Raw genomic sequence first — 24,186 nt, 5'->3', positions numbered from 1 at the left:
ATAAAATTCTGGCATCCCAGGTCCTTGGGAAGGACTCGATGTCTGGATAAAACAAACGAGTCAATAACACCTGTCCCCTTAGCTAAGCAGGGTCCACCCTGGTTGCATATGAATGGGAGACTTGATGTGTGAGCACTGTAAGATCTTCCCCTCAGGTATAATGGGGCCACTCTGGGAAGAACATCTAGGCTCCAAGTTCCCTCCCTGGCAGCATCTCCAAGATAGGGATGAGAGAGATTCCTGCCTGCAGCCTTGGAGAAGCCCCTGCCAGTCTGGGTAGACAATACTGAGCTAGATGGACCAAGGGTCTGACTCAGTATATGGCAGCTTCCTATCTTCCTATCTTTAAAGGTGGCATAGTGATATACCTCATCACCCTCCCCTGCCCCCCACATCTATGAAGAAAGAGCATTGTATAAAGCACATCAAGTGACATTTCACAGCAATCGAGATGAGATAAAACTGCCCATCCTCTAGGGCCTCCACAACCCATAGCAACCACGCCTGCCGCAATTAATCTTCTGTTTAATCTTTTTGTAAGGGGAAACTCATAGCAGTTTCCCTCCTCCTGCACCCCTCCTCCACTGTGCCCACATAAACCACTTCCACGAGATCTGCACAGATCCCTTTGAAAAGCAGCGCCCGCTTTTTGTGCTCTAGGCGGAGGTGGGTTGCGCCCCACCCACTCCCAACTGAGAGGTGCGGAGGCCTGGCTTTAATGTGAGCTGGGCACAGAGTCGCCCTGCACCCTGGACCTTGAGAACCAAGCCCATGTGGGTCCCACTCTTGGGGGGGGGAATCTCCTCCTCACGCCTCCACCAGTGTGGATGCCAACAGAGATTCCTCTGTGCCAACAGCCTGGCCCTCTCCCATGGAACAGGCTCTCATAGGAACACAGGAAGCAAGGAGGGGTTGGTAAGCTCAGGCAGCAATTGCGGACACACACACACACACACACACACACACACACACACACCCCTCACCCTCACCGGTGCCACTCTGCCCCTGCCCGGAAGAGCTATTGATAGACAGGCAGGCAGGAAGTCAGCCAGAGAGGCAGCAGCACACACGCTCCCTCTGCCAGCACCCACCCACCCAACAGCTGATCATCGGTGGCAGGGGGTGGGGAACAACAGTCTGCCCACGCACACACCAGGAGAGCTGGTCTCGTGGTAGCAAGCATGAATGATCCCCTTTGCTAAAAAGGGTCTGCCCTGGTTTGCATTTGAATGGGAGGCTTCATTTCTCAGCAGTGTGAGATATTCCCCCCTTAGGAGATGGGGCTGCTCTGAGAAGAGCATCGGCATGCTTGCATGCAGAAGGATCCAAGTTCCCTCCCTGGCATCTCTCAGAGAGAGACTCCTGCCGGCAACCTTGGAGGAGCCGCTGCCAGTCTGTGTAGACAATACTGAGCTAGATGGACCAAGGGTCTGACTCAGTAGAAGGCAGCTCCTTATGTTCCTATGGCTCTGTGTTCACTCCCCTCTTGAGGAGCCTGTTTCTCACTGATGTTTCTGAGAACACAACTGCAAATAAGGATGTGCAAACTGTCTTGCAATTCTTTTTATTTGCCACATTATTACAATGCCAGATTTCCTGAGTTCAGTGTAGATGAGTTTGGCGCCGGGCAGGGGATGTCCCAATTTCAGAAGCCTTTGCTACCAAAACTAAATGCATGGTTTAAAACTGCTTGTATTTAGAAACTTTTATGTACCACTAATTCATTAAAGATACCATAATCAATGAACACAACGGTGTACAATTTAAAACCAACAATGGCCACAGCGACTGATGTGCTTGAGGTATTTCTGCAGATCCTTGGCCAGATATGGTGCATCGCTAAATCTTCCCCCCAGTAATTCCAAAGTGGCATGGTTTTCAAATTGCCAGAAGAAAAATATCGGAAAGATCAATTGAATCACCCCTTTTCTACTATGATAAAATGCATCCAAGATTCAGATTTACTCAGATCTCTGATCAAACCATGTTTTGGCACTAGGGTGGGATTTGGGAATATTGGCCGATAGGGATGTGCATGGAACTGCCAGTCCGAAGGTGGGGAGGGGTATCCTTAAGGATGGGGGAGGGTGCTCATCCCTCCCACCGCATTTCCCCTGCTGGCACTGCCTTTTAAAACAGTCCATAAAGGGCCTCCGAACCAGTTCCATGCACATCCTTATTGGCTGATATTCAACCTAAAGAGACTCTGGCAGAGGAACACCTTCTCTTGTGCAGAGGGGTGGACAATTTTCTGCAATCCCCTCTTGCCTCTACAGCCACCTGTACTTCCCAAATACATATCCCTGAAGGCCACCCAAGCCTCACACACATATTTTTGGCAGATACATGATGCTACAAAGGGATGGGGACATGGATTAAAATCGCCCCTCCCCACTGCGTGATGGAAAATGCTCTTCTACTGGCGGTTAGTCTAGATGTCAACCATCAAAGTAGTTTTGATCCATCCAGCCTCATTTTCTCTGTGATGTGTTGATTGGTCACAATGGAATTTTATTATTTAAATAATCACTGCTGCCGGGGTTGATGGGAGTTGTCGTCCAAAGACAGTGGTGGTGGTGGTGGCAACATTGGGCCCAAGGACCCCTGCCTTATAATGCAGTAAGCAAGTTTACATCCAATTTGCCAAGCCGTTTTTTAAAAGGTTTTGGAAGACTCTGAAGTGCAGAACTTGCTCCTGTTATCCATTTGTGATGAAATAAAGCTCCACATTTAAAGAAGGCTCTGAAGGTACTTCTGTGGATCAGCCGCCAAAGGTCAGGCCATGATGCAAGATTTTGGTCTGCTTTCCCAAAGCAAGCATCCTTCTTCATTGCGATTGGTGAAGAAATAGACAGACAGTTCCTGGAGTTTTCAGAATGCTGAGAGCCGACCCGTGGCAGTGAAGGAAAAGTGTTCACCAGAACTTGTCGAGAGATGACTCCCATGTCAGCCAACCTGCAAAATGTGTGGAGGTGGGGGGAGTCAAATGTGGAAGACATTCTGGTGTACAGCTTCAAAAACAGCTTCTGAACATTTCAGCCTTCCTAATCTGTGCAGCTAGTTATTTATTTATTCATTTATTTTCCAGAGTCATGATAAGACACTCTGGATGCGCCCACATTGTATGTAGCGAGGAACTTTCCAGACAAACAGAATGCTCAAGCTGCTAGATCTCAGTGAGTAGGATTTCCCTCTTTCTCTGCTATCTGAATTCTCACTCTCTCCAAACAAAGATGGGTATTGCTGCCACCCAGCAGGATGGATGCGGTATTGCCTGATTAAATTACCTGGCATATTAATCCCCTGAAATTAAATTAGGGAAACCCCCCTTCTCCTTTTGGTTTCCTCCTCTTTCTCACTTGCTTTGCTTCACAAATGCCATGCCTAGGGGTCACCGCCCTCTTGTCTAAATCTCACAGATCCAACAGTCCTGCCTGTTGCATCAGAACAGCTCCCTTTTCCATAGTTAAGTCCTGGCCCTACTCGCAAATTTTGGGGGGCTAAACCCCAATACGATAGCAAAGCCTCACACCTCATTAGAGCATCACATTGTTCAGGTGGCCAAATCAGGAAGATGAGAAGGTGACCCGAGTGTGGAATATAAAGCTACAGATTTCACTCTGGAATTTGGATCCAGGCGGCGTGGAAAGGTTTCAGCATCCTGAGATGGAAGATGAGAAAAATGGAAAACAAATATTGTTTTTTGAGATCCTCCACCGGGGCTTCCCAACCTTGAGTTCCCAGATGTGGCTGGACTACAGCTCCCATAATTCCCAACTACATTGGCTAGGGATGATGGCCGTTGTAGTCCAACAATATCCGGGGGCCCAAGGTTCGGAAACCCTGCCCCACACAACACAATCAAAAACTGCACCAAGTTTATATAAATTGTACGTCAAGAAGAATGCCACTGTGGCTGACCAGCCTAAATCTGTGCTGCCCAGCCTAAACATTTGCATCTATGCATATTTTGCATAACATATTTTGCCTTTGCTAGCTGTTGGTATGGGACAAGCAGTGGTGTAGGATTCTGGAGACCCCTCCCATCCAGAGGCGCCATTAAGGGGTGGCCCATGGGACACTGGCCCCCAATCAATGGCTCAGAGCCCCGAAGCTCAGCGATCAGCTCCCTCCTCCCTGACTTCTTCCTGAAAGGCAGTACAGCAATGGAGGCACTGACAGAGCGCATCGTGGGAGAGAGCTCTTGGCCTCACCTAATTCTCTGCTGCTTCCACCTTCATAGCTGCTGTATTATAATATTAGAGACTTTAGAAAACACACAAAATTATTTGGGGACTGAGTTTAATAACCAAAAGGGGGGCTGTGGGCCCAAGCCCCTTTTAAGTAACCGATAAAACCTCTGCTCCCATTCCGCAATTCCTACACACACCACACTTCCTGCATCTTTTGAGATTCCGCACACTACACCTCTTTGAGATTCCACAACCATCCAAGCCATGGTGTCCTTAAGCTTTCCATCCATGTCCTTGAAATTTGAAATCACCCCGTTTGCAAAGCATGGATGTATTTTGAGGCAAGTTGTCCTGCCCCTGAAAAATTGCCTCCTCCTCACGGTTGAGTCTGAAAGGATGGCAAGTTTGCCTGCCGCTGTTATGCCTGCAGATGCATCTGCCGAAGAGAGGCTCAAAAAGGCAGCAGTTGCTATCTTGGCACCTGTTTGTGGCTGGCTGGAATCAGCTTTTTAAAATGTGGGTATGTCATTTTTAGTAATCAGTCAAAAATTCCCGAGTATGGAGACAAGGGATCAAGTTAGGTGCAAAGCTCCAAGTTAGGATATTTGTCCAAGGGCAGGCCCATATATGGGACTTTCCCAAAAAGCAAAGCATGCTGCTGGGTCAGTGCAAGGTTGGAGTGGGCCCAAGGACTGAAAGTGGAGACCGGACCCTGGGCCTCCCTCCTGCTTCTCCTCCCTGCCCTGCCCGCGGGCTGTGTTTTGGCTACAGAACGATACACCCAGTGAAAAACAAGACAGTCTTGGAATAAACTTGCATTCCTTTGCCAATAACATCGCACACAGATCCCCCACACAGCCTATGTGCAGGCAGGCATTTCCCTGACTCAGAAACATTCTTTAATACCTTTGAGGTCCCTCATATACCTCAACCGCACTTTGGGGAGAGGAGAGGCCCAGCTGTTACCCAAATGGTGGGGGCCCCTCCCTCAGGGGCCCAAGCACATTTGCCCCCGCACGCCCTTCTTCCATGACAGCTCGGTCCTGGAATCCCGAAGCCAGCTGCTGGCAAAAAAAGGAAAGAAACTGCTGACTTTGGCTTGTGAATACAAACGCACCCAAAGCATTTCCTGAGACCAGTGAACGGAAAGAGCAGAGAGACGCAGGGACGGGAGAGCAATCCTTCTGGAGCAATGAGGCTGTCAGGACGCCGTGCCACCGACGCGATGGCTGGGGTGAGCCCAACCATGGCAGCAGGATCCCCACAGCCAGCCCAGGATGGGCCCACCTGAGGCAGGCGCTAGAGACCTCTGGCTAGCCATTGGGCACTGGGGTGGGAGGTAGAGGGGATGGTCGAGGTCTCACAAGAGCCCAAGATCTCTTGAGGCAGGATCTCATCTCAAAAGCTGGTCTTGTGGTAGCAAGCATCACTTGTCCCCTTTGCTGAGCAAGGTCTGCCCTGGCTTGCATTTTAATGGGAGACTACCTGTGTGAGCCCTGGAAGAGATTCCCTTCAGGAGATGGAGCCACTTTGGGAAGAGCATCTAGGTTCCAGGTTCCCTCCCTGGCAGCATCTCCAAGATAGGGCTGAGAGAGACTCCTGCCTGCAACCTTGGAGAAGCCGCTGCCAGTCTGGGTAGACAATACTGAGCTAGATTAGACGCTCTCCAGCGAGTGACACCCCGATGCACTGCATCGGCTGCTTACCGCGATGAGCCGGCCCTGTAGATGCACCAAGTCTGACTTGGTAGAGGAAAGTTTCCTATGTTCCTAGGACACCTCATGCAGGGGTGTTGTCAGAGGCTGGCCTATGGGACTTGGGCCCTCTGTCTCATCAGGCACTTCCTCCTCCATGTCAGTCACCTATGGTGTTGCTCCAGCACAGACAATGGCATCTTGTCTCCATCTCCAGCCTAAAAGGAACTGGCCTGGCAACAGCAGGGAAATGACTTGAGTAGCAAGCCAGAGGTTGCCGGTTCGAATCCCCACTGGTATGTTTCCCAGACTATGGGAAACTCCTATATTGTGCAGCAGCGATATAGGGAGATGCTGAAAGGCATCATCTCAAACTTCGCAGGAGGAGGCAATGGTAAACTCCCCCTGTATTCTACCAAAGACAACCCCTGGGCTCTGTGGCCACCAGGAGTCAACACCGACTCGAGGGCACACTTTTCCTTAACTGGCAACAAAACAGATGATCCTACCCCCAACCCAGCGCTTGTCTGCTCCAGTTCCCAGATCTTTTAAATGCTTATCAGTGCCCTTGCTCTCATGCAAGTTGTGAGGTCCCCCAGGGGGATTTAAAAGCCAGACCGCCCTGCAATGAGATGGGCACAGAAGCTGTGGTGGGTAAGGAATCCCCGTGAACCCGTGAAAGGGAGAGAGAGAGAGAGAAGGGATCCTCAAAGGATGAGACCAGTGGAGAGAGGGGTTCAGGGGCTGAGGGCCTCCCTGCTCCTTAGCAAACTCTGTCCCTTGCTGAGACCTTGGCTGGGGAGGGAGACAGCAAAGCAAGGGCAAGTAGACACACACACACATCCCCGCCGGAAACTGGGACACCACCGAGGCTGGACAGATTGTCTAGGATGCATCTTCGGAGCCTGACGTTCTGTAAGATGTTACTATTTCACTGTGCAAACACTGCTATCAGACTTCTGCCAGGCAACAGACTATTTGCCTACAATTGTTATCTATTCTCGTTCCCAGCCTAGGAACATTGAAAGCTGCCATATGCTGAGCTCAGTATTGTCTACTCAGACTGGCAGCGGCTACTCCAAGGTTGCCGGCAGGAGTCTCTCTCGGCCCTATCCTGGAGATGCTACCAGGGAGGGAACTTGGAAGCTTCTGCCTGCAAGCACACGTGCTCTTCCAAAAGCGGCCCCATCCCCTGAGGGGAATACCTTACAGTGCACGCACATGTAAGTCTCCCATTCAAATGTAAACCAGGGTGGATTCTGCTTAGCAAAGGGGACCATTCATGCTTGCCACCACAAGCCCAGCTCTCCACAGACGTTGTTGGACCACAACTCCCAGCATCCCTAACCACAATGGCCTTCAGGATCCTGAAATGAAATACAAGTGGGGGGTGGAACCCCAAATATCCCTTTTAAAATCCTACACCGGGGGTCCCAGTCTTGGGCCAGCTCTTGCTGGACAATGACGACAACAACAACAAATATTTATATACCACTTTTCAACAAGAGTTTCCAAAGCGGTTTACATAGACAAATACATACAAAACAAACAAAGAAAGAAAGATGGCTCCCTGTCCCCAAAGGGCTCACAATCTAAACAAGAAACATAAGACAGACACCAGGAACAGCCACTGGAGGGAGGGATGCTGTGCTGGGGATGGGTAGGGCCAGTTGCTCTCCCCCTGCTAAATAAAGAGAATCACCATGTTTAAAAGGTGCCTCTTTGCTCAGTTAGCAGGGACTACATCAGCCCCATTCAAAATGAACTCTGGCTGATGGGAGTAGTAGTCCAACACCATCTGGGGACCCCCCCTCCCCTCATTGGCTAGAAGGAAAACACAGAGGCATGCCACGTGAACTTGCATCAAAACAAAACCTGAGAGCAGAGGGGAGGGGCTGCTCCCTTCAATGCCGCGAGTGTGATTCGAAGTGGCTTCGCTCAACATTCACCCCACAGCATGAAGCCAGGTGTGAATAACTCCTGGGCTTATTTTGCATCACATTTTCTGCCTTTGCCGGCCATTGGCGTGGGATAAAGTGCTGTGCAGGGTTCTGGAATCCTCCCCTGTCCCATCCCATCCCACCCCATCCCTGGTCTCTGCAAATCCTACCCAGGCCCCTTCCATGCAAGGATGTCCCTGAAGGTCCAGTTAATGTTCTTGGCATTCCAAACCACCCAGCTGCCAATGCGAGAACATCCTCTGAAGAAACCCCCTGCCCACCTCCCAAATGGCCTCCACTTCACATCTGAATTGCAAAGCTGAACAAGTTTCTTTTCTGCTGTTCCTCCCGCCTGTGGGTTCTGCTGTAGAGATTCTCAGAAAAGCAGCTCCTTTCCTGACCCGAGTCTGTTGGTGGCTGAAGTCAACTTTAAAAAATGTGGGCACATCATTTAGAGCGATCAATATGAAAAACAAATCCTCTGGCTCCTGCATTCTGGCCCCAGCAATAAATTCTGTGGCAACTTCCTGAATGTGCTTCAAGAGCAGACATCATATCATGCAAATGTAACTTTTCAAAAATGCAAACAGCAAATTCAGTGCTGGCAAAAAATACAAAGATGCCTCTGTGATGGTTGCGGTGGTGCTGAAAGAGCAGGGAGTGAGCCCTGGGAGGAGGAACACAGGAAGCTGCCATATAGGGTGCCAGACCATTAGTCTATCTAGCTCAGTATTGTCTTCACAGACTGGCAGCGGCTTCTCCAAGGTTGCAGGCAGGCATCTCTCTGCCCTATCTTGGAGATGCTGCCAGGGAGGGAACTTGGGACCTAGATGCTCTTCCCAGAGCGGCTCCATCCCCTGAGGGGAAGATCTTTCAGGGCTCACACATGTAGTCTCCCATCCAAATGCAAACCTGGGCAAACCCTGCTTAGCATAGGGGACAATTCATGCTTGCTATCACCAGACCAGCTCTCCTCCTCGGAGACCAGCTCCTTGCTTCAAAAGGACCCTTTTGAAGCAAGGAAGCTGAACAGATGTGTCCAGGATGCATTACCAGAAGCACATGCTTTCTAGAACATTTTCATTTCATGATGTGCATCCTGCAATCAGGCTTCTGCCCGGCAACCACCGTGTCTCTATCGAGCTGTTACCTATACTATAAAACAGAGCCACACTGGGGATGATAGGATTTGTACTCCAACAGCATCTGGGGGGGAAAAGCAGCCGTTTGCCTGGCTCTGCCAAAGAGTGCTCGAAATCAAATCTTGTTAAGTGAAATGTGAAGCTTATTCAAAGTTCTGGCTGTTCCCCCACCAATCTTTGCTCATTTTATTTCCACTCTAGAGAATCCCTCTCTTTCTCCACTCTGGGCAATGTAAGGTGGAGGAGTTCCAAGCTGTGCTTCCAAAGCTGGGCACACTCCCCAAAATGGATTGGGTGGGCAGTGGAAATGGGGAGAAGACTGGGAAATGATTATGTGGAAGATGCAGTCCCAGCCAGGAGGCTTTACAGACGGGGCTTCTACTCCGAATCTCCTTTGGGAGAGAGTGTGTGGTTCACACACCAGCCAAACTTATCCTGAAGTCCCTTCGAGATCCTTGGACCCACTCCACACACAAGTCGGGCTTGTCTTGCGAATTCTGGCTTATCTCAGCTGGTCTTGTGGTAGCAAGCCTGACATGTCCCCTTAGCTAAGCAGGGTCGGCCCTGCTTGCATATGAATGGGAGACTAGAAGTGTGAGCACTGTAAGATATTCCCCGCAGGGGATGGAGCCGCTCTGGGAAGAGCATCTAGGTTCCAAGTTCCCTCCCTGGCAGCATCTCCAAGATAGGGCTGAGAGAGATTCCTGCCTGCAACCTTGGAGAAGCCGCTGCCAGTCTGTGTTGGCAATACTGAGCTAGATGGACCAAGGGTCTGACTCAGTATATGGCAGCTTCATATGTTCCTATTTCCGGGTTTTTAAAATGCTGGTTTTAAGCGACTTTTTCTGAAAACGCCGGAGCAAATGGGGAGAGGCACTGATGTAGAATCAGTAGAATGATAAGAAGGATACTTTCTTCAGAAATACAGATATAGCTCTTTAGGAAAGCTCTCTCCCCCCACCACCCTTTGGCTAGAAGGAAAACATGCAAGTATGCCATGTGAACTTGCATCAAAACAAAACCGGGGGGCTGCTTCCCTCAGTGCTGCGAGTGTGATTCAAAGTGGCTTCGCTCAACTTTTACCCGCAGCATGAAGCCAAGTGTGAATAACAACCTGGTGGCAATGTCAGCTGAGAGGGCAGCCACATTGGCCGTCTGAGGTTTGGTCTCAGGGAGAGGAAGGCCACTGCCTGCACCACCGGACCAGGATGGCTTCTGACGCACCAGCACTTCCAAGTCCTCTGTCTGGGAGGACATCCTCACCACGCACACAATCAGTTTTTGGAACCATGCATAGCTTCAGAATCATGGTGGGAGGCTCTTCTGCCTTCCCTCTGACTTTGAGAACCAGCCCTTTACTTGGTTTCCTTTAAGAACATTTTAAGAATATCCCTTTAAGAACAAAAAACCCCACCACATTAAGAACATGAGGGGAGGAACCACGTAGGTCCGGCTCTCACAGTTCTGCCCTTGAATTGAGCCTTCCTCCGCACTGGCACAAATCCACAATCCTGACAGATTGGAGATTAAATCTCTCTCCAAAAACATTGGAAACCTATTTCAGGGTTCCTCTGAAGGAGAAACTGAAATTCAAAGCTCAAGTCAGGTTTCTTTCCCAGGAAGAATTTCAGAGAATTTCCCAGGATGGTTTTTTGCCATGTCGCCTCTGCATGGAGATTGGCACAGCTTCACCTATCTTGCACAAGAGGTGACTGCAGAAGCCGTTGCTAAGATCTTGGCAGGAGGGGTTGCTAAGATGCTGCACGTCTCCCCTGCCCTGCATGGGAAATCATCACAGCTGAACCACGGATTGGACAGTAAAGGCAATGACAGAAGGGTTTGCTGAAATCTGATGTTCATGCTTAAAAGTTCATTCTTGTTTAAAAGGAAGAAGAAGAAGAAACACCAACATTCCAGCTGACTAACAACCCAAATAAGAAGGTTCCTAACCACCACTTCTATGTCTGAAAGTGAAGGCAAGGGAACCTGTAATTTTGGCATAGCAAAGGCCAAAGTCAGACTATCTGGAAACAGACACTAAAGACGACGTTCTGGCATGAACTCATCTGCCTACTTTCTTTTCACTATAATCTTATTGATAATCACCACCTTCTCAAGTTAGCGCATTTCCGCCTCAGAGCGTCCCAGAGACCAGTTACCAAGTCTCTGCTTGCCTCTTTATTGAGAAAAAGCAAGAGAGGCTTCTGTTTGGGAGGTTTTGATTACAAACAAGGATTTTCCTTTTGATTTTTGTTTGTTTGGACCAGGAAGCTAAAGTGCTCTGGCTGAAAACAGGCAGGGATTTTCCCTTTTTTTTCTTTTGAGTTTTATTTTTTTGACCAGGGAGCCTAAGTTTTGGCTGAGAACAAACAGGATTGCAAGCACACACCCTTATTTTAATTTTTAGCTTTCGGGATCGATGGATAGGGATTAGATAGGGAAAAGGGGCCACTACATGTGGTTGAGATCTGGCAAGGAATCGTGTGCCAACCCTGCAAGGAAGGCTCCAGCAGAGGGAAAGATGTCCCAAGCAAGGGAAAAGGGGGACGCTGCCCAGGTGGATATGCCAGTGGAAGGGGCAGAGGCAAGCCCCCAGCACATAGCTTTCTGGAAGATTAAGCTGGAATTGAAAAAGCTGGAAATGGAGGAGAAGGAAAAGGACAGGCAACAGGTGCTGGAAATTAGACAGCTGGAGAAGGAGAAGAGGGGCAGGGGGGACACGAATTCCAAAGGGCTGAGAGGGAAAATGAGATGGCACTGGATCCAAAGAAAATTGAACTGGACCATGTGGCCAAGATGGCCAGGGTAGAGAAGGGGCAAGCAGGAGCCCCACCTACTCCAGTCAACCCTGCACCCTCCACCACTCCAGGGGGAAAAAATCAAGTCTCCAGAGTTCAAAGAAGAGGAGGATCCAGACAATTTTCTCTCTGATTCTGAAAGGACATGCCATAGCTGCCGGGTTGAGGAGAGCTTATATATGAGGTACTTGAGACCTTGCTTGACTGGTTCTCTTCGGGCAGTGTCAAGCAAGACGCCAGTAGATGTCATGGATAACTATGGGCTGTTCACGTGTCTGCCATCTTGGATCGAGGTGCATCACATCATTCATCACAAACGATGCTGTTGAGGTGTCCCTATGATTGTACCCGATTTGGTTCATATCGGTCCAGAGCTTTTGGATGGGGCGGTTAATAAATGTTATTATTATTAATAATAATAATAATAATAATAATAATTATTATTATTATTATTATTATTATTATTATTATTATTTAATAATTTGATAGATAATAATAATAATAATAACAACAGCAAAGTTGATAGAGCGACACATAGGGACACCTCAGGTTAACCCCTGCTAACTAAGCAAGAGGGACCTTTTAAAGTGGTGAGTGACTCTCTTCATTGAGCAGGGGGAGAGGAACCGGCCCTGTCCACCCCCAGCACAGCATCCCTCCAGTGTCTGTTGCTAGAGTCCATCTTATGTTTCTTTTCTTCTTCTTTTTTTAGATTGTGAGCTTTAGGGGACAGAGAGCCGCCCCCCCTCTCTCGTCTGTCTGCCTGCCTGTCTATCTATCTGCTTTGGGAACTTTTATTGAAAAGCGGTATATAAATATTCACGATATTTGTATTCGTACGGGGCAGGGGGATGTAGGCTAAAAGACCAAAAAGACCGACCTTCCTTTTTGTGACTACAACAAAAAACAAACGGCCAATGTTGTGCCTTCTCAGCCCCCACCACAGAGGGAGTTGTCACACTCTTAATCCTTTTCCCAAAACAGCCCCATGAAAAGAGTTAGAACATAAGAACAGCCCTGCTGGATCAGGCACAAGGCCCATCTAGTCCAGCATCCTGTTTCACACAGCGGCCCACCAGATGCTCCTGAGAAGCTCATAGGCAAGAGATGGGGGCAGGCCCTCTCTCCGGCTGTGGCTCCCCTGCAACTGGTATTGAGAGGCATCCTGCCTCTGAAGCTGGAGATGGCCCGTAGCCATCAGACTAGTAGCCATTGATAGACCTCTCCTCCATGAATCTGTCTAAACCCCTTTTAAAGCCATCCAAGCTGGTGGCCATCACCGCATCCCATGGCAAAGAATTCCACAGATTAATTATGTGCGGTGTGAAAAAGTACTGCCACATGTTGGTCCTAAATTTCCCAACCTTCAGTTTCATGGAGTGACCCCTGGTTCCAGTGATGTGAAAGAGGGAGAAAGATTTCTTTCTGTCCACCCTCTCCAAACCATGCATAATTTTATACGCCTCTTTTCCAAGGTAAAGAGCCCCAGATGCTGTAGCCTAGCCTCATAAAGAAGATGCTCCAGGCCCCTGATCATCTTGGTTGCCCTCTTCTGCACCTTTTCCAGTTCTACAATCTCCTTCTTAAGATACGGTGACCAAAGCAGTACTCCAGATGTGGCCGCACCATAGATTTGTACAAGGGCATTATAATATTAGCATTTTTATTTTCAATCCCCCTCCTAATGATTCCTAGCATGGAATTAGCTTTTTTCACAGCTGCCACGCACTGAGCCAACACTTTCAATGAGCTGTCCACCACAACCCCAAGATCTCTCTCCTGGTCAGTCACCGACAGCTCAGATCCCATCAGCGTATAGGTGAAGTTGGTGTTTTTTGCCTTAATGTGCATCACTTACACTTGCTTACATTGAACCGTATTTGCCATTTTGTCTCCCAGTCCCCCAGTTTGGAGAGATCCTTTTGGAGTTTCTCACAACCCGTTGTGGATTTTACTACCCTAAATAGTTTGGTGTCATCTGCAAATTTGGCCACTTTGCTGGTCACCCCAACTTCTAGATTGTTTATGAACAAGTTAAAGAGCACTGGTCCCAGTACTGATCCCTGGGGGACCCCACTTCCTACCTACCTCCATTGTGAAAACTGTCAATTTACTCCTACTCTCTGTTTCCTGTCCTTCAGCCAGTTACTGATCCACACATGAGCCTGTCCCCTTATTCCACGGGGTTTACGTCCCACTGTCCTCACAACCTATTCTAACCCATGGAACCGACATAGGGGCAGCTGAAAGGAAACTGTATATAAGGGCAAAGCAGCAACAAATGGAAAAACCCTTTCAAACGGGTTTCCTTTGTGCTTTAAAGAGGAACATATTGCCGCAGGAGCTGTTGATAAACAGATAAGAAACAGCAAAGGCAGGAAGCCCAAGTCAAACACCATCAGCCACGGACCTATTGAAGGCCTCCTGAAATAGAAAAGGCCGCCCACAAAGAGAGCAATGGGGAGGGAGAGGTGTACCTCCTGAGGCAGGGAGTACCATAGCCTGGGGCCGTGACTCTGTGATCCAGCATCTGCTTTGCATGCAGGAGGTCCCGGGTTCACTCCCTGGCAGCATCTCCAGGCAGGGCTGGGAAAGACCCTGGCCTGAAACCTTAGAGAGCTGCTGCCAGTCAGAGCAGACAATACTGAGCTACATGATTAATTATAATCCATTTTCATTCATTTTAAATTAAACCTTTAATGTTTAATTGTTTATATGTTTTCTTTTGGCCCTGTTTTTCAACTTTTTTTGTTTAATCACGTTTGCTTTGTTTTTGGATCCGCAGTTGTCTGAAATGGTCATTTGACTAATCCATACAATTCCAGCCATGTTCAGACTGAGCTGGATGGACCGAAGGTCTGACTCAGGCAGTACAAGTCAGATGATGCTGCAAACGAGAAAGTTCTCCTGCCAGCCATAACTCAGAAGCTGGTGGGATGCACAGCAGACCCACCCCAAGGGAGTATAAAGAGAATCTCCACCACCACCCCAACATCCGAAGGGGCTGCATGATTAGCCATCTCGTTTGGAAGCTCACATTCATCACAAACGGAGTGTGAAGGAGGTGCTGGTGATAGCATCCCCTAAGTTGCACCCCTTTGGGTTTCTGATTAATGAGTTACAGACTTACAGAATGATTTACATTTACTAGTTAATGATGACAGGGGTATGTGGGACTGAAACCCTCCTGTCTGCTTTTGCTCTACGGAACGGAACCATGGCCTTCAGGATCCTGCCATTTTGTAGGCTAGGAGAAAGATTCAAACTCCCTTGGCATAACATTGAGACAACTGGAGTTTGGATCGAGAGGAGTCCTTCTGCACGCAGAAGGTGTTCCACTCGTGGAAGGGCTGCTGTTCACCAGCCGTGGGGCAGGGCCTTTTCTGTGGTAGCACCTCTCTCCTGCTGTTGCTCCCCCGCAACTGGTCTTTAGAGACATCTTGCCTCTGAGGCTGGAGGTAGCCTATAGCCACCAGACTAGTAGCCATTGATAGACCTGTCTTCCATGAATTTGCCTAAGCCCTTTTAAGAGCTGTTCATGCTGGTGGTCATTACCACATCCCGTGGCAGGGTTTTAAGTGGGTTTATTGTACATGGGTTTCTGTTGGAATTGAAAGCCTTGTAGTAGCAAGTCAAGAAGATAAACATTTAACCAAATAATAACTTCCGCCTTCCTTACAGAGTTTCTCGTAAAGATGATCAAGATAACAGATATCTTGAACACTTAGGAAAATAAGTACATTTTATTTATTTATTATTAAACCCCGCATCATAATGATCTGCAAAATACTCTCACCTGGTGTACACCCAGCTCTGTGATGTTATCATAGATGGGCTCAGGAGAGTAAATCTTCTTTGGGACTGTAGAGAAAAAAGCAGCAATAGCAGCATGTAAATGAGATGTGATATTTCATTGCATCAGGAAATGTCCTCATACACTCCTGTTAGTAGTAAGCTGCTGCTGCTTAGCACACGATCATGGTCAGCACCTCCAACTATGTTTTTAATGGACAGACAAATATTGAGAGCATCTACAGTTCCTGGACTGGGTTAGGAAAAGCCTCCTTTTCTTGATCATGTGAACTGCCCTGTATATTCTTTCCCTCTTTTCCCAGACTCCATTTCCCACCCCTCCTCTGTTATCTTCCTTGTGTCAGTTTCAGATTGTGATCGCTTTGGGGCAGAGACCTCATTCTTTATACAGTGCCATATATGCTTACTGGGGCGGGGCGGGGGGGACGATTAGCCTGCCTCTCAGGATAAATAAAAGAAGAAAGATGAATACTTCAGCAGTGTCCTAACCCTCCTGCTAACTGAGCAAAGAGGCACCTTTTTGAAGTGGTGGATCTCTTATATTAAGCAGGGAGAGAGCAACTGGCCCTATCCCTCCAGTGGCTGTTGCTGGTGTCTATCTTATGTTTCTTTTTTGGATTCAGAGCCCTTTGGGGACAGAGAGCCCTTTCATTCATTCATTCATTCACTTTGGAAACTTTTGTTGAAAAGCTGTGTATAAATATCCACCATATTTGTATTCAAAACTCCAGCCCTAGCAAACAGAGGCTGGTGATTCTGAGATTTTCCTACCTTTTTTAATTGACATTTTCTTCCATAGCCAGATTGCTAAACTTCCAACCAAGATGAGAACCAGCGCACCCACCAACCAAACATACCAGGTTTCCTTTCCGCCTGCAGCAAACAAAAATGGTACCTTCAGATGAACAACTACATTGTCCCTCCCCATAACTAGCAGAGGCAGAATAAATTAGAATCATAGAACATTAGAGGCAGAGGAGACCTTAGGGGTCATCTAGTCCAGCCCTCTGCTCAGTGCAGGATGCAGCCATAGCATCCCTGATGGATGCCCACTCTGTCCAGCCTCTGTTTGAAAACCTCCAGAAAAAGGGAGCCCACCACTGCATGAAGCAGGCTGTTCTATAATGTAACAGCTCTTAGTTAGGAAATTCTTTCTCATGCCTAGCCGAAATCTAATGAAGGAGAGTTCACCACTGCACAAGCCGCTCTTACAGAGATGAAGTTCTTTTTGAGGTCTAACCTGAATCCGCATCCACATAATTTCAACCCATCCATTCTAACCCTGCCCTTAGGAGCCACAGAGGGTGAGCCCACTCCTCCTTCTGTTCAACAGCCCTTCAGATATTTGAAGACGGTTATCTTGTCTCCCCTTAATCTTCTCTTCTCGTGGCTATTGTGAACAATAAGCAAATAGGTTTAATTTGCAGGGGCATAATTCAGCTTTTCTTAGTGCTGAATCTGGGCTACATTATGCAGTCATTCACACAATCCATACTGCGTTCTACCCAGGTTTGGGAGCTGCGTGTGTTTCCAATTTTTGGTTGTGTGGAAGCAAGGTAGGAGGGAAACTTGAGCAGAAGTGATGGTGTGGAAGCAAGGGAGGAGGAAAGGCTAGTTTCTTCCTCCCTTGCTTCCATACAACCGTAAACTGGGAGCATGCACAGCTCCCAAACCCGGGTAGAACACAGGTTTTGATTGTGTGAATGACCTCAGTGTTTATTTCGTTTTCAGTTAAGCAGGGAACAGACATAACTCTACTTCGTTTAGAAGCCCTCTTCTAGCTGTCCAACCACCTCCACTCAGTACTTTCTTGACTGTAACAAGGAGCTGTCGATTCCCAGGTTCTGTTGGCTAAATCCTGGACATCTGCAAGACATTCCCTGTGATCCGGTGGCTACTGATCTGTTACTGCTCTGGAGTGGTTTCCTGTTGTGTTCTAGTGAGAAAAGATCTTGCACAAGAAGAAAGGAAAGCTCCTTCCTTGGGGTAACAAGGAAATCATTCCAGTCCAGATGTCAACAATAACATCTCACTCACCAGAATCAGAGTAGACAGATACAGGTGTTTGGGTTGGTTTTTTTACAAATTCAGCTGGACTTTCACAATGGAGTCCAAATTTAAATTCAAGGCTTGGTTTTAGGGTTTTAGGGATCCAGTTTAAGGCTGTTCTTCAGATACAATATTTTAAGGAAAATATTCATCTTCCTGGCCCAAGCAGCCTGTGTGGAGAATGGGAAAGGACGAGGAGAATAAATCACTTACCTTGATTTGAGCAAATGGTGAACAAGTTCAATGAGACCTTCTTCTGATCTACGAGATTACTGACTAGGCATGTGAAGCTGGCGTCTGAGGAGTCGGGTTGCCAGAACAAGTGGAGATTCTTGCTGTGATTGGAGAATTGGCACCAGTTTGAACCTTCTTCTGCATCCCTGAGGGGATTCCCTCTTTTCCAGGAGACATTAAATCCCCCCTTTCCAGGCACGTGACACTGCAGGGTCACATTGCATCCATCTGAAGCATCGGAGACTAGTTGGTGGAGGATCTGGGGTTCTGGCACTGGCTCTGTAGAACACAGAGGAGGAACTTGTGATGTTTGTGCCCCAAGGCTGCCACTAACTGTAACATAACAAGCTGCCATATACTGAGTCCAACCACAGTATTGCCTACACAATTATGTCTACACAGACTGGCAGTGGCTTCTTTGAGGTTGCAGGCAGGAGTCTCTCTCAGACCTATCTGGAAATGCTAGGGAGGGAACTTGGAACCTTCTGCATGCAAGCAGGCAGGTGCTCTTCTCAGAGTGGTCCCATCCCCTAAGGGGAATCTCTTCCAGTGCTCACATGTAGTCTCCCATTAAAATACAAACAAAATACAGAGTGGACCCTGCTTAGCAAAGGGGACTATTCATACTTGCTACCAAAAGGCCAGTTCTCCTCCCAGCATATGGAATGCTGATTCTACATGGACATTTCACATTCCAGCATAGGGAGGGAGGATGCTAACATAAGTAGTACTTACCATAGACAGTGAGGTTGAATAAGGCTTCTTGAGTCACTGGTGGACGCACCATCGTCACACGAACTTCATACACTCCACTGTCTTCCACCTCCAGGTTTTTGATCCTTAGTGTGGTCTTGTCAGCCATTTCTAGGCGCTGCCTAAAACGGACTGTTGAATTGAACCACTCCAGGGTTCCATTCCAGACTTGCACAAGCGGAAGTGACTTCCCAGCGTTGGTTTTGAGGACCCAAGAAATTTTGTGCACTGGTTTTCCAGAGGGTAACTTTGCAGGAAAAGAGACGGATGCTCCCAGGATCTTGTTCAGCTGAGTAAGATTCTGTGCTGGATCACTTCCTGTGCCTATTTGGTTTTTAAGACAGCATGAGAAATATTTTTCAATTTAAAAAAAAAAAAGCAAAACAAAGCAAAAGGACTAATAATAATAATAATTCCTTACGCAGCAGAAGGATCAGATTGGATTAACTGGTATATTGGGCCTTTCTTTTCCCGCTATATAAGAACTGCAAATTGTTCTGAATTGTTGCGATCCACCTCTTAAAATCCAGTCATGTCTTCCCTACATTTTTGTGAGAGTAATTAAGGTCTAAGCAAGCACATCAAGAGTAGGGGTGGGAGTGGAGAATGCTGGCATTGCTCTATCTCCTTCCCCCCTCCTGCTTCTGGATTCAGGGGCACCCAGAGGAACTGCGGGCAGTTTTCCTAGCATCTTTCAGCTAGTCAGCAGCAAAGCTTCTCTCAGAAGGTCAGGAAATCCATCCACGGATCCCCTGGGCAACCTGTGCTTTTCTTTTCACAGCATGATGTATTGGTTAGTGTGTTGGACTAACACCAGGGAGACCTGAGTTCAAATCCCCATTCAGTCATGGAAGTTACTGGGGAGATGGGGCCAGCCCCTTCTCTCTTAGCATACCCTACTAGGCTAAGAGAGTTGTTGTAAAGGTGAACATAACCATGTACACCACTCTGGGCTCTTTGGAAGAAGAACAGGACATAAATGTATAAATAAAATAAAATTGAGAAGGGAAGAGAGCAGAAATAACATCATCTCTCCAAGGCATTGATCTCCCCACTCTCCCATTCCTGACACGTCTCCTCTTGTGCTTTTCTAGCTCCACCCAATTCCATCATCCAAACATCCAGTTCCCAGCTGTTCCTTATGCCTGAGACTGCTATGCAGAATGCCTCCTCTGCGCCATCATCTTTAGATCTTCAAAAGCCATCTTTTCCCATGAGGTGTGGGTTGCATAAAGGGATGAAGAGAAAGAGGAGGATGCAGAATGTATGGGTTACATTATAGAGAGGATGTTGTGGCATGGTGGGGGGAAACAGAGAGGGATTAAGATTTAGAAAGTGGCCAGACAGAGAACAGGCTCAAAATGGCTGCTTTTGCATGAAACCATGAGGCCAAGGTTTAGATACGCAACTCATGGAGGCCGTTCACACAAGCAAAAACTGTGTTCCTGTCCATATTCTCCAAACAATCCATGGTTTATGAGAAGATTCCAGCTCAGGCATAACATGAAGGTTTAGCTAAACAACTCATGGAGGCCATTCAGATAAAGGAAAACTTTATTCCTCCTGGGTTTGGGAGCTGTGTGTGCTCCCAATTTTTAGTTGTGTGGAAGCAAGACCTTGCTTCCACACAATCACTTCTATCCAGGTTTTCCTTCTACCTTGCTTCCACACAACCAAAAATTGGGAGCACACACAGATCCCAAACCTGGGTAGAATACAGGTTTTCCCTTTTGTGAATGACCTCCATGAGTTGTTTTGCTAAACCTTGGCTTCATGTTATGCCTGAGCTGGAATCTTCCCATAAACCATGGATTGTTTGGAGCCAAGAAACCAGGATCTGAAATTATGGTCTGAAGTTGGTTTGCAAACCAGAAGTAATTCTATCTATCTATCTATCTAGCTAGCTATCTTAATTAATTAATTAATTAATTAATTAATTATAATAAGTTACACCTTGAAGAGCAGAAAAAGAAGGCTGTGGCAGAAAAAGACCAAAATAATCGCAGTGGTAATTGGTGCCCTATGTGCAATTCCAAAACAACTTGAAGAGCACCTCAACACCATAGGGGCCACAGAAATCACCATCAGCCAACAAAAGGGATTTAAAGACTCATCTTTTTACCCAAGCTTTTTAACTTTTTAGCTTTTTAACTTTTAAATTTTTAAACTTTTGATTGTTTATTATTTGTTTTAAATTGTTTTTAGTATTTGTTGTTGTGAACCGCCCTGAGACCTTGGGTTAGGGCGGTATAGAAATGTGTTAAATAAATAAATAATAAAATAAAAATATAAAAAGCAACTTTACTGGGAACAGCCTATATTTTGCGACAATATCTATAATAATAACAACAATATTGATAATAAAATTCAGCCATCCTTATGGGAAGGACTCGATGTAAAACAAACCACTCAATAACACCTGTCTGACTGTGAAAACAAGAAATAATAATAATAATAAACCACCCTTTGTCCTAAGACCCCAGGGCAGTAAACAACAGGATAAAACAATAAAACTAATAAAATATACATACATACAATATAAAACAATAAAACTCAATAAAAACATAAAAACAGATCAAAACGTAGCTTTTTTTTTTTTTAAGCAAGGACAGTTCATTGGCCAAAAGCCTGAATTAAAAGGGCAGTTTTCACTCTCCTCCTGAAAGCTGGGAGAGAGGGAGCCATGTGGCTCTCATACGTGAGCAAGTTCCACAGCCTGGGGGCAATCACTGAGAAGGCCCTGTCCTGTGTACTTGACAAATGGGCCTCAGCCACTGTCAGCATGCAGGGCAGAGTCCTCCCAGCATATCTAGTTAGGTGGGCAGATCCAGCTATTCTTATTCTTAACAATTTTTTTGTAGCTATGTTAAACCTGACACACCTTAAGGCCTCAGCATGTAATGATTTGGCTCTGCTGGATCTAAGCCATTCAGGGCTTTAAAGGTGATAACCAGCCCTTCATATTTTGCTCAGAAACCTATCAGCAGCCGGTTGTAGCTCCACATTATGGGCTGACCCACACGACCATTTTATAGTCTGTTTAATGGGAATCTAGGGCCCTGGGCTCCTGTAGAACTTAATGCTGCCTAGGAAACTAGGAGAAAAGCAGCCATCTCAGCTTGGCAGCATGCGAAATCGACATCAAGCCAAGATAGACAAGCTGATATTAGATGTCAGATTACCCATCTCAGCTTGATGTGGGTTTCTTCATGCATTGCAAGGCCGGCATCGCTGCTTTGTTTCCTGGGCTCACGCCACATGCTTGCACAGGAGAGCAGGAACTCCTGAGATGCCCATTAAACTGACATTAACATGACTGTGTGAACAAAATCCATACGCCAGTGAACCACTGCAGATAGAGCCATTGCTCCGCCTGTCACTCTGAAAGTGGAGAGAACTTGACAAGCGGAGTGAACTTTGTCGGTAAGCCACCACAAATTCATTTATGGTATAAATTCGTTTGTGAGAAATGTTGGCATAGAAAACCTTTAAGTGAAATCAAGAAAACAAACCTGTGACCTCATGAAGCACAGTCCTGAGCAGATGGGAAATGAATGAGACTAGCTTCTATAAATTGAACTGAAACTGTCTGCCTTGGGCAGCGATAGGCTCTCCTCCACTGCTGGAGGCTTTCAGACAGAGTCTAGAGGTCCATCTGTCAGGGAGACGGTCGCAAAGTCCTGTGTGGAGCAGGGGATGGGGCCGTAGCTCAGTGGTGGAGCATCTGCTTTGCATGTAGAAGGTCCCAGGTTCAATCCCTGGCAGCATCTCTGGGTAGGGCTGGGCAAAATTCCTGCCCAAAACCTTGGAGAGTTGCTGCCAATCAGAGTAGACAATACTGAACTCGATGGACCAATGGTCAGACTCAGTAGGGCAGTTCACACGACTTACATTACGATAGGTGAAGCCTCCTAATCGAATTCAGAGGCAGGGAGCTTGATGGTGAGCTAAGCCCAGCTGGATAGAAAGATTCTTCTTCCTACCTTGTTGCAGAGATGGGGGGGGAAATCTGGGCAGAGTGCGCTTGTCCTTCCCAGCTAGGGCTCAACTGACAATCAAGCTCCTCACATAGGAACACAGGGAAGCTACTTTCTATGGAATCAGACCCTTGGTCTCTCTAGCTCAGTATTGGTTACCCAGACTGGCAGCAGCTTCTCCAAGGTTGCAGGCAGGAGTCTCTTTCAGCCCTGTCTTGGAGATGCCAGGACCTTGTTTTTAGCCGACACACAGTCAAAAACTGGGAGTGTGCAGAGCTCCCAGATTAGGAGAGGAGGCTTCTCCTATGCTCATGTGGACCACATGAACTCCCTGCTGGCATAAGGAAGCTTCTTATGTTCCTAAGACCTCCAAGGTCTCTTCCAGTCCTAACATGTTCTATTATTCACAACAAACACAGCTTATTTTTCAACGTGTCAAGTACTGAGGAAGCTTTGGATGACTTACCAAGGAACGAGCCGATTAATATTCCCAAGAGAAGAGGAATCTTGATGTCTTGGCAGGTACACATCACGGTCATCTCTGGCCTGTGGTTTGGAAAGGTCCTCCTGTACCAAACACCTGCACGCCCCTGTGTTGCTCACTAGTTCGTACTGTACACCGTAGTGATGAGAAAGAAAAACACGCCGGCTGCCAAAGAACCTGACCTGCATCTCAGCACCTCATAGGAGGTATTGGTGCACAACTGTCTTTCTAACTTACCTTTGCAGCAAATGAGCTGACTCAGAAAGGAAGGCGCTTGCATTGGAGGAGTGCATTGAGGGCTTTTGATTGTGGGGCAGCCCTACCCCGCCCACTCTAAATTCCCCTGATGCAGCCACAACCCCCCTTTTCTTCCTGTTCATCACCATCCCACTTCCTCCTGACATTTTATCTCTTTGAGGCAAGATCCTATGCAGAGGGACCAGTGCATCGTTTCTAAAACGAGAGGTATCGGAGTCCCGGCTGTCTGAAATGTATACTGTCTGAAGGCCTGCCTCCACACTCGAGAAGTTAGGTGACATCCGTGGTTTCTCAACAAGAAGAAAAAGGCTCTCTGCACAGACAACGGTGCATACGACAAATATTTACTTTCTGCTTTTCAACAAAAGTTCCCAAAGCAGTTCAGATAGATAGATAGATAGATAGATAGATAACAGCTCCCTGTCCCCAAAGGGCTCACAATCTTTAAAAAACAAAGAACAAAACATAAGACAGACACCAGCAACAGCCACTGGAGGGATGCTGTGCTGGGGTGGATAGGGCCAGTTACTCTCCCCCTGCTAAATAAAGAGTATCTCCACTTTAACAACGTGCCTCTTTGCTCAGTTATCAGGGGACGCTTAAGCAAAGGATGCTTTAAGCACCCTCATCCTTCTCAAGTTCCAGGGCTTAGTCTGGAACTACAGCCTGGAGAGGCCTTGAAAGGATTCCACTGGTCTGGCCCGTCCACTAGGCAGACCTAGATTATGGTTTGGGGCACCAATTCCTGGCCAAGGGGTGGAGGGTGCTTAAACAGTGCCAGAATATAGCCATGCCAATTCTTCTAATCGGGTTTGGGAGTTGTGTGTGCTCCCAATTTTTGGTTGTGTGGA

General features: G+C 47.3%; 1 protein-coding gene across 2 annotated transcripts; it reads right to left on the bottom strand.

The window, feature by feature from the left end:
* Nucleotides 1-1,539: 1,539 nt before the first annotated feature.
* On the bottom strand, nucleotides 1,540-23,741 carry LOC128337160 (SLAM family member 5-like). 2 transcript variants are annotated; one of them, XM_053277855.1, is made up of 7 exons: nucleotides 23,060-23,741; nucleotides 18,599-18,940; nucleotides 17,843-18,142; nucleotides 16,352-16,453; nucleotides 15,564-15,628; nucleotides 3,533-3,661; nucleotides 1,540-2,955 (listed from the first exon to the last, which is right to left on the bottom strand). In XM_053277855.1, the coding sequence occupies exons 1-6, from the start codon at nucleotides 23,130-23,132 to the stop codon at nucleotides 3,554-3,556; spliced, it is 990 nt and encodes a 329-aa protein (XP_053133830.1). In that variant the 5' UTR covers nucleotides 23,133-23,741; the 3' UTR covers nucleotides 1,540-2,955; nucleotides 3,533-3,553. The 2 variants fall into 2 exon arrangements, with proteins under 2 accessions (XP_053133830.1, XP_053133831.1); XM_053277856.1 differs by lacking the exon at nucleotides 16,352-16,453.
* Between the last annotated feature and the right edge of the window lie 445 nt (nucleotides 23,742-24,186).

The sequence above is a fragment of the Hemicordylus capensis genome, chromosome 14 (genome assembly GCF_027244095.1).
Source record: "Hemicordylus capensis ecotype Gifberg chromosome 14, rHemCap1.1.pri, whole genome shotgun sequence".
Classification (NCBI taxonomy): Eukaryota; Metazoa; Chordata; class Lepidosauria; order Squamata; family Cordylidae; genus Hemicordylus; species Hemicordylus capensis.
This window is presented reverse-complemented; position numbering and strand designations above follow the sequence as displayed.